General features: G+C 66.8%; 1 protein-coding gene across 1 annotated transcript in view; it reads right to left on the bottom strand.

Annotated features, from left to right (window-relative positions):
* Positions 1–203: 203 nt before the first annotated feature.
* TSNARE1 (t-SNARE domain containing 1) overlaps positions 204–10,576 on the bottom strand; it is an 83,502-nt gene continuing 73,129 nt past the window's right edge. The window contains exons 11-13 of the mRNA XM_024741217.1: positions 9,417–9,489; positions 7,599–8,057; positions 204–1,460 (exon numbers count right to left, since the gene is read on the bottom strand). Coding sequence (XP_024596985.1) covers positions 892–1,460; positions 7,599–8,057; positions 9,417–9,489 — 1,101 coding nt within the window. The 3' untranslated portion in view covers positions 204–891. The remainder of the gene's footprint in view (positions 1,461–7,598; positions 8,058–9,416; positions 9,490–10,576) is intronic.

The raw sequence follows: 10,576 nt of genomic DNA on the forward strand, positions 1-10,576 counted from the left end.
ATTGTGCGCTGAGCCCCTGTGCCCTGCCTGGCGGGGCCAGGATCTGGGGCCAGCCCCGAGGGACCCCGCAGGGCCAGGAGTCACAGGTGAGGCGGATCTGACACCGGCGGGGGGATCAGGGCCGCCTGCCAGCCGAGGGCAGAGGCAGAGCCCCCGCGCAGACAGACGGGCTCCATCTCATTTCCTGTCAGCATCACCCTCGTTATCGTCACTGCCTTTTTTTGTTGTTATTTTATGCTTATATGAGAAAAATATCTTTTTCCAAGAAAAGTCGACAGGTATAAAATGGCATCCCACCCCGTCCAGTACCAACGAACATATGTGCACATACATATATATACCCCACACCGCAGGCATAAAATAGAGAGAAATAACCGCAGGCCCCCGGGGTGTGGTTCCCTCGGGGCAGAATCAAGAGGATGCAGGGGCCCAGCCCCCCTCAGTCCATACGCCCGCAGAGCAGGCGGGCTTCCAGGAGTCACTCCAGGGCACACGCCGGGGGCTTTCTGGGGGCCCAGCAGAGCCACACTCGAGGACCCACACCCGAGGCAGTGGTTTGGGGGCGCTGCACTCCGCGTGCTTCTTCCCGCAGCTCCGCTCACCCACTGCCCGCCGAGAGGCGCCCCGTTCTGCCCTCCACAGCACTCGCCCCGACGGTCGGAACACGGGATGGGAGCGGAGGGGGCTTAGTCCGCCCACCGGCGTCACCCCTGAGCAGACCTCAGCCCAGCCCTCCGTTCGCGTCACAGGCCCACGGACAACGGCAGGACGGAAGGGGCAACAACAGGCCAAGTCCTGCATCCTCTCTGGCTCCATCGAGGACCTATCTCTGCCCCTCAGAGGGGCAGGACCGGAGTCCCTGCTCTGCACGCGGCCCACGGGGTCCAGACCCTAGATCTCCTCCTCCACCTTCAGGATCATCCCTGAGAAGACCTCCTGGCCTGTGTGGCTGCCCTGGGGGCTGCCCTGGGAGCCTCCAGCTGGCCTGCAGGCTGTCCCGCCCCCAGGGGAGCCATCTGGGACTGCGGGCGAGGCGCCCCGGGTCGGGAGGGCCTCCACCAGCCTCTCCAGGGTCCGGTTGAGGGCCTCGACGCCGTCGGCCAGCCGCTGGAGCAGCAGGTTCTGCTGGGCCATCAGGGTACTCTGCTGCTGGGACCAGGCGCTGAGCAGGGCGCCCTGCTGCCGTTGCGAGTCCAGCAGCCGCCGTTCCAAGTCCGAGGCCTCAGCCCCTGAGGGCTTCCCGGGGGGCTGCGGTGCCGCCGAGGAGGGCGGCGAGGGCCGGGAGGCCCCGGGGAATGTGGCCGCGGGGGGTGCCGAGGCCGGGGAGGCGGGCGGGGAGGGTGAGGAGGGGGACGCAGGGAAGGCTCCTCGGGGGTCCAGGGGGTCGGCTTCAGGCAGGCTCGGCCCATCCAGCGTCCGCAGGGGTAGCCACAGGCAGCCAGGGGCCTCGTCCTCGTCGGCTGGCAGAGGGAGACAGGAAACGTGAGCCTTCTCCAGCCAGGACCGGGGCAATGCCAGGGAGCACCACCTGCACGAGGCCCTCTGCCCGCGCAGCTATTTAGGTCTCGCGGGGCCCCTCTGCAGTGGGCAGCAGCGCCCTCGCTAGGACACCAAGACTCAGAGGGCGAAAGACGTCCTCCAGTAACGTCAAGGTAAAACTTCAACCTGGCAGCTCCAAACCCAAGGTGCCACCACCATGCTGCCATCTGTCTGTCCATCCACCCACCCACCCAAGCTGGCCATTATCTACCCACCCTCCTGTCTGCCCATCTGTCTACCTACACATATCCACCCACTCATCCGTCCCCTCATCTATCTGCCCATCTGTTTGCTCATCAAGCATCCATCCGTCCCTCCATCTGTCCACCTCCTTCCTTCCTTTCATCCTTCTTCCTTACATCCATCCATCCATCCATTTGTTCATCTCTCAGCCATCCATCCTCAAAGCACCCATCCATCATCCATCCATCCATCCATCATCCATCCCTCCATCATCCATCCATCCATCAACTATCCATCCTTGATCTGTCTATCCATCCACCCACACCTCTATCCATCCACCCACTTGTGTATACACCCTTCCAATCCTTCAGTCCCTCCATCCCTCCATCCATCTACCCATCCATCTGTCTGTCCGTCCATCCATCCACCAAGCGGACATCCCATAAAGATGAACAGCTGTATATAGAAGCAGAGCTACCCCAGGGTCGCAGGAAAAGCCAAGACCTGGAATTCTACAAACTGGGCTCCAAAATCAGCTCTTCCTCTTGACAGCCGTGTGACCTTGGGAAAACCCTTCTCTCCTCTGGGTCTCAAATCCCTAGTCTGCAAATGAGAGGCCCAGCTGAAGGCTAACCTTCCAGTTGGCTGGGTGTGGAGGGTGAGTCAACCAAGGAAAAGCCCTGGGCCTGAGCCCCAGGTTGTGGTGTACTGCCTTGCTGACACCTGCCGACACGCTGCGTGGCAGTGGGCAAGAGCACGAGGAATTACTGCGGGGGGGCGACTCTGGGCTGTCCCTCCTGGATCTGAGCCCATCTCACCTCACCCATGGCACAGGGGGTCCTGCTTTGCGATGGCAAAGGGGCGATGACAGCACCACCGCAGAGGCCTGGGCGCACGCACTCCCCGGCGCCAGGGGGGGTTCTGAGCCTGGTGTGTCCGCGGGCACAGTGGCCGCCCATCCGCCTCCTGCTCTTCCTTTTCCTCCTCCTCCTCACTGTCACTTCCTCCTTCTGGGCTCCAGGCATCTGCGGTCTAGGCACTTGCTGACCCTTCTGAGCCCGGAGGCTCACGGGCGGAGCCACCCTGCCGGCGTGCTGCTTCCCTCCCGCGAGGAGGCTTCCTGGGGCTGAGGGCCCGCGGCAGGCACTGGCCCGCTCGGAGAGTTCCCGTTGGAGAGGCCGGGCCCTGGGCTTCCGACAAGTCCGCCTCGCTTGTCAATTGCAGTCTGCACCTTCTATTCTGGGAGGCCCTGGAAGGACCCAGCCAGGTGGAGAGGTCCGGGTGCAGGTCTGGCTGCCCTCGGCATGCTGAAAGGTTGGGGCCCGTGGCTGGGGCAGAGAGCCCCGAGTTGGCACCAGCAGACACGACCTCCGGCCCTGCCTCCGCCCCGTCCTGCAGATACATGCCGTCGCCCCCGCTCGGCGTGGTGTTCTCCAGCTGTCATGTGTGGCCTACGCTTGTCGCCCTGACTTAGGCGTCCAGTGGCCACTGACAGAGAAAAGGGGAGGCCAGCAGCGGGGCCAGCCTCCACCCCACGACGCACTCTCGTGGAGTCCAGCGGCCTCCCGTCCCGCGTGTGCTCTGCCCACTGGGCTCCCTGAGGGACGGGAGGCCTGGGAAGGGAGCGCAGCTGCTAGGAGGGGCCGCTCTTTCCCACGCTTCGCCCTGCCCACAGCCCTGCCTGGTCCAGACCGTCACCCTGTGCCCTCTCCTCCCCGCTAAGGCAACCGGAGTCCCTTGCCCAGCACAGCCCTGACTTCCCAAAGCCCCCAGGGAACAGGACGTCATCCATCATCTCTCCCCAGCCCCCTCCCTGCTCCCGCCGGCACGGCCCCCACGCAGCTGTCCGCACCCCGGCCTGGGGTGTCCTGAGCTCGCCCGGGCAGCCCCTCCCTTGGCCTCTGCCCCCTCTGCCAGAACAACTCCTGCTCGGAGCTCCCCCAGGAAGCCCTCCCTGCCTCAGCTGGCCCAGGGCCCTCGCGTCACTGGACTGGACTGTCCACCCCGCCCTCCCCTAGGACGCATGCTCCAGGAGAGATGCGCTCCGTGAGCTCCACCCCTGCGAGTCGGGGCGCAGCACGGAGCGGAGGGCCAGCGAGTGATGGCGAGCAAGCGGAGGGCGGCTGCGGGCCCCCCCTCCCTGCTGGACCCAGGTCCGAGCCTGCCTGGCCCAGTCAGGGGCTCACGCGGTGGCTGCAGGTCAGCCCGGCAGCCCGGCATTGGTCCCCAAGGCTGCCCTAAGCCCATCTCAAGTAAATCAGGGTCAGATATTTGTCCTCACTCCCTCTGAGCCGGCCAACTCGTCCCAAGCAGAGAGGGCCCCACCAGCTCCAGCCGGGGGCCAGGCCAGGGGCAGACACGGACACACCCGGCCCAGCGGCCGGAAGGCCAGGCGGCCCTCTCCATGGCCCGCGCCCTCCAGGAAGGCAGCAGACACCGACAGACCCATCCTGCCCTTCTGAGAATAAGGGAGAAGCAGCAGAGCTTCCTGCAGGGGCAGCCGGGGTGCCGCACACGCTGGGAACAGGGAGAACAGCCACGTCGGCACCCACTGCAGCGAGACCCAGCTGGTGGGCGCTGCTCCTGGCCGCCCCTCACCCCTGCCCTCTCACTTCACTGCTGAGCGGTGGGCAGAAGCCCCGGCCGTGCTCTCGGCGGCGCGGTTGGGGGAGGGGGTGGTGCAGACTAGGGGGAGGCGGGACCTCCCACCCTGGGCACGCGGCCCGCAACCCCTTCCTCTCCCCTCCCCCATAGCAGCCCGCCTGGGCACAGAGAAGACCCTGCGGGCCTGCCCCTCCCAGGCGCGGGCAGGGGCCGGCGGAGCGGCGGGCTGTCCCCTCACACTGACTTACTTGGTGCCGGCTGGCTCCAGCCAGGAGCTCACTGGCCGCCTCTGCGTGCGAGGACGCAGCCTCAAGGCCGGCTTCAATACTATCTGCAAATTAAGACAACAGAAGCAATTACAGAGTGGAGACCCCGAGGTCACCCAGGGCCGTGGGGGCGGGGCGTGGACGGCATCTGCCCCCCGGTGATCACTCCGAGGCACAAGTGGGGAGCCCAGCCTCCAGAGAACAGAGGCTGCAGTGACGGGGCACCGGCCAGCCCCCTGGCGCGGGCACTGGCCGGCCTGAGCTGTCCGGACAGAGAGCCTGGGAGTGCCTGTCCCTTGGAGCCGCGGCAGCCCGCTCAGGAAGGGGTGAGGCCCGGCTCTGGCGCGGGCACTGGCCGGCCTGAGCTGTCCGGACAGAGAGCCTGGGAGTGCCTGTCCCTTGGAGCCGCGGCAGCCCGCTCAGGAAGGGGTGAGGCCCGGCTCTGCAATGACTCTGCACGTCCACAGAGTCGCCGTGGAGACAGCGGGACTGGGCCTGGGAACAGCGTCCTCCGCACTCGGCCCTGGACATCAGCAAGTGCGCTGACCGGCCGGTCCTGGCAACAGGGAGGGGCTGAGTGGGGACCAGGACTTCAGGCAGGGGCCTGCTGGGTGCGTCCACACAGCCCCCCAGAGGTGCCAGCCCCACAGCACACCTGAGCCGCCCTGACGAGGCCCAGGGGCCGCCCTTGCACACCGCGAGACTCCCCTCAGTGACGCCCTTGGTAAAAAGGTGGCATCGCATAAAACAGGTGGCAAATCCATCCATGCCCCGCTGTGGCTGCACAGCCCAGCTGGAGGGCACGCAGGGCAGGGGTGAGTTAGGACCGCGGGGCTTGACCCCAGCAGGAACCGGGTTTGCGCCCAGCTGAGGACCAGGGCGATTCTCTATGCTGTTTTCTCTCCTCCCAAAGGGAAGGACCGCCCAGACGATCAGGGAGTGACCGCGGCCATGGGCACGGCCCTCTGCAGGGACCAGGCACAAAGGTGCGTCAGGTAAATTCTTGCAGGAAAACGGGACAAGCCTCCAAATTCATGCATTTTGGTGAGTACTCCAGAGGCAGAAACGGCTAAACGCACACATCTCCCTGGAGAGCTGCGCTCCTGGGCACCACCCAGGCCCAGGCAGGGACCGTTCCCATAAACGCAGGTGCCGCCCAGGCACCAAGTCCCCTGGGCCCCGGGTTGAGCAGGGGGCGTCTTCCCTGCCTGTGGTTCCCTCCCTGAAGTCTGAGTCCGGCCCCTCCATGGGGAGCCCCATCAGGAGAGTATGGGGGCACAGGCAGGGCCGCAGGCCCCTGGGCTCACCCCCAGTCCCTGCGGGGAGTGCTCGGCGGGGGCTGCCCTGGAGGCCTCTGCTCTGGGGGTCTCCGGGGCACCCAGACTCTGGGTCAGGCCCCCCGGGACCAGAGAGAAGCCCCTCAGCACCACTCCCCCAAACACGGACAGAGCTACAGGCATGCCGGGTGCGGGGGGGGCCTGCACTCTGCCAACCAGCCGTCCTCAGCCTTGCAGCCGGACCCCGCCCAAGCCCCAGGCCAGAACTGACCCAGAGGCAGGATCCGGTGCGGCTGGGCCTCGAGCCACCCCCAAACCAGGCGTGGCAGCCACTCCCCTGCTTGGTCTCAGCCCACCGGAGCGGGAGGGGGTGTCCTGCCCCTACCCCTCTCTCTCACTCATTCAACAAACCTCTCTGAATCAGCACTGTGCCAGCCGATCCCAAGAGGAGCTCGCTGTCAGCGTACCGTCCCGACGGAGGAGAGCCCGGGAGCCACAGGGCCCGGGAGAGGGGCCGCCAGCCCACCAGAGCAGGCAGGGGCGTCTGCGCCAGGCTGGGCCTCGTGACCCCGGAGCATGCCGAGCGCCACACCCGGGGGCCACCAGGAGAAACACAGCCACCAAGCTCCTGCCTCGATCCGGGGCTGGGAACTCGCGGGACGGGTCTCAACACCCAGGGCCACACCCGTGCCACCTGCTGCCAGCCCCCCTCGGCCCTTAGAGTGTGCCCACCCTGCAGCACCCCAAAACCAGGTCTGGCTCTGCCTGTAGGGGAGCAGGTGGCCTCCCGAACTAGGCCCCTCCCCATGGTCCAGCCCAGGGCACGGCCACGTCCTGGGTCTGCGTGCGTCTCTGATCCGCTCAGCCCTGCTCGGTGCAGACCCCCACTAGAAGGTCTGCTGGGGCCTCTGCTGGGGGCGTCTGTGGCCCCTGCTCGTCCCCACGAGGCTGAATCCTGCCGCCCACTCTGCAGCCCTCAGGAGGGAGCTGGTCCTGCTTCTGCCATCGTCTCCAAAGTCCTTCCAGCAGCTCCCCAGGAAGGGGTGAGGCAAGGGTCCGGTGGAGCTCAGCTTGGAGCTGTGGGTGGAGCCATTACGTGCAGACAGAAGGCAGCCCGGCGAAGGGCGCCCCTGACGGACACTGAGAGGCGCCTCGAGGAGGAGGAGGAAAACGGGTGCGGGGAGGAGACGCTGAGGCACCCCGGAGGGCCCGGCCCGCCCTCCGCACCAGGCTCAGAAACTTCTGCAAAGCTGGCCCCGGCGGTGGGCCCTGGGCTCCGAGGGGTCGCCAGGCCCTGGGAGGCTGCGAGCCCCAGACACTGCCCTGGCCTGTTCTGGGGGCTGAGTGACCCAGGGAGAAGGGACCCCACTCTGAGAGCCCAAGAGGACGTCAGAGGTGAGCTCACCCGCCCTGCCTGCCCCACGCCCAAGACAGGGCACAGCAGGGGCAGGGAGGTGAGCTGAGCCGGGCCAGTGATGGAGGAAACGGTGCCGGCCTCCCACGAGCACCCGAGAGATTCACGGGGACCTCGGCTCTCCGAGGTCTCGGAGGCCCCGCAGAGGCCCTGTCATGTGGGGCGACCCCAGATGGACCTGGCTCTGAGCCTCAGCTCCTTCACGCCCAGGACTGGCCTGGAGCCTCGGTCTCCCCATCTAGACGCACAGGGGCCTCAGTTCTCCCCCGCGGTTCTTGCTCGAAGCTCCGTGCAGGCTGTTGAGGGTCCACTTACTCGGCAGGGCCTCGGCGGGCTGGCCCTCGCCAGCGGGGCCGGGGGCCGCGAAGGTCTCAGCCACCATGCGCTCGACGGGCGTGAGGACGGGGCCGGGGGCCCAGGGGCGCTCGGCCAGCTTCCTGCGCACCACCCCTCGCAGGTCCCGCCACTTGTGCTTGACGTCGCCCAGGTCCCGGCGGCAGTAGCCCAGCGCGTTCACCGCCTGCAGGATGCGGCTCCACACGCGGTGCTTCCGGGCGGGTGGGCCCCGCAGAGCCCCGAACAGCAGCGGGTAGTGGCGCGTCACCCTCTGCACCAGCACCTCAGTCTCCTGCGGGCTGAAGTTGGGCTTCCGCGTCTTGGTGCGTGAGTGGGAGCCCGGCCGCAGGGGCGCACAGCCCGGCCCGGGCAGCGGGGCCACCACGGCCGGCTCGGGGCTGGAGCTGCGCCGGCACGCGGCCTTGCCGCTGCTGGACCCTGGAAAGGCACCGGAGGCTCAGGGCGGGCGGAGGCCAACGGGCGCCTGGCTGCAGATGGTACGGGCCATGGAGAGCAGAGCCCCCGACCCCGGCTCGTGGCCCCGGGTCTCCACTGCCCCCCGTAGAGGGGACGGTGGCCCCAGACCGACAACCATCGTCACGGGGACACCCATAACAGCATGCAGCACGCAGCGGGGGCCCGTCTGCGCCCAGGTGCCCATCCCCTCCGTCGGGCCCCAACCAGGGTCACAGCAGGTGAGTCCTCGCCACCTCCCCGCCTGGGACACAGCCCCTACCGATCAGTGATGGGGCTCAGTGACCATCCAGGTGACACCTGGGTGTCCATCTGGAGCGTAAAAGCCTCCTGCACACCCAGCACGAGACGGCCAGCCAGAGTGAGGGTGAGGGAGGACGTGGAGACAGAGGGGGCCCTGGGGTGACGGGCGGCCCCGCCCAGAGCGGCCCAGGCCAGAGCAGGGTCCTGCAGGAGCCCAGGCTCTGCAGCTGAGCGAGAGGCCTGAGGCAGCGCGGCCCGACCCTCTCTGTTCCTGGGGGTGCAGCACACCCCGAGGAGGGCAGCCGGGCCGCCCGCTGGGGAGCAGGGCGTGCATGGGCCTCGGCACCTCCCCAGCGCCCAGGCCTGAGAGGCGGGAGGTTACCCAGAGCCAGGGGACCCCAGTGAGGCAACGACTCGGCAGGGGAATGGGGGTGGAGGGTGGGGGGCAGCCCTGGGCTGTGGCTGGGTGCTGACTGCTGGCCGAGTGGCTCTGGGCGCCCCGAGCCGCCTTGCTCTTCCAGGCCAGGGGCTGTGAGTACCCCCTCCCCGACCTCCCCGCTGCCCAGGGCACCCGGGCACTCAGGGCAGCAGCAGGAAAGTCTTAAGGCCACAGCAGGTGGCAGGCCGGGCTGGGTGGGGCGGATGCCCTCACGTGGGGGAGACTGGGAAACAGCAGGGACGTCAGCTCCCCGCTCACAGCCCTGTAACCCACCACGCACGTTTCCTGGGAAGTGGCTCCCGGCTACACACCCCCAGCAGTCTCCGCGGGGGGACCCGCTGCAGCCCATCCCCCGCCCAGGACAGTTTGTCCTCCCCCTGGGGAGTCCCTGGCTGGGGAGGAAGGCCCGGAGTGGGGGTGGCGGGGGCAGGCAGGCCAGGGCTCTTCCATGAGCAGAACGGGTGGGCCACCCTCTTGAGTGAAACTCCTCAGGCCCGGCCTTCCCGAGGGGCTGGGGGCGACCTGAGCAGGTGGGGAAGGAATGCAGCAGATGCCTACACCTCCAAACCTGCCCAGGCCTTGCCGTGGGCCCACGCCTGGGGGAACGGGCAGGCGGCTGGGTGGACGGCATGGGTACCCACCGATGGCCTCTCCTTGCTCTGACACCATGGAGGCCAGGTCTTTGATGATCTGGTTCACATCCAATAGGTCACTCTGTGGAAACAAGATGGCAGCCATTAGGTCAAGGGCACGGCCACCAAGAGTGCTAAATGAGAGCCAAGGACCAGAAACAAGCCCAGGGTCACCCCGCAAGTCAGAGACATTGCTGGGATCTGAAATACTGTCCCCTGACCCCGAGGCCAAACCCCATGCTGAGGACCCCAGGGCTGTGCGCTCCCTTGCTGTGTACAGAGGAGCCTGGAAGGTTGCAGTCCAGTCTCGTGCACGGCTGTGGCCCCAGCACTGTCCTGCAGGCCTGACTAAAGGGGCAAAGAGGCTGAGAGCAGAGGGCACAGTCTGCACCTCCCACAGGCCTGTCAGTCCTGCAGACACCTCACTCCTCATTCCCTCCCAGGGGGGCTCCTTGACAGAGGGTCCACTTTCCCTTCTCTGTACACTCGGCCCCTAGCATGGGCCAGCACACGTGGGTGGGTGGTGGGTAGATGGATGGATGGACGATGGATGGACGGTGGTGGGTGGGTGGATGGACAGTAGCCCCACTGCTGTCTAAAGAATGAGCAACTTCGTGAAGCTAGTGAATGGGGTAAGAAGCAGAACTGAGGCCAGGAAACTGGGGTACCTCCCACCCTGCAGGTCATGCTGGCCTCTTGCATCCTCCATGCCTCCCACCTCTATCCTAACTCCACTTTGCCCAGCAAAAGTACCAATGATGCTGGTGAGGGATGTGGCCACACCACTCACAGACCACTCGCCTGGGGCTGTGCTAGGGGCACATCACACATGGCCACCTTCACACCTGGCAGCACCTGTGAAGGGAAGTCACAGCACCCACCTGACAATGGAGGTTGCGGGACTCGGAAAGGTGTGTGACCTCCCGGGCCTCACAGAAAGGGGGAGGGCTGGGATTGGCACTGATGCCCGCTGACTTGAAGCCCTCTCCCTGCAGGAGACGGCTCCTCCACCGGCCAGCCAGGTGACCCTGCGCAAAGCCATTCACGTTGGAGCCAGGTTCCCCCACCTACCACTGGGCAAATCCAAACCTCCTCCTCCCTCAGTGCCCAGCGCGCGGCCAGGGTAGAGCCAGAGGGAAGGTTCTTTCACGCCCGTGAGACGGGGGGGG

The sequence above is a fragment of the Neophocaena asiaeorientalis genome, unplaced genomic scaffold (assembly GCF_003031525.2).
Source record: "Neophocaena asiaeorientalis asiaeorientalis breed wild unplaced genomic scaffold, Neophocaena_asiaeorientalis_V1.1 scaffold177, whole genome shotgun sequence".
Taxonomy (NCBI): domain Eukaryota; kingdom Metazoa; phylum Chordata; class Mammalia; order Artiodactyla; family Phocoenidae; genus Neophocaena; species Neophocaena asiaeorientalis.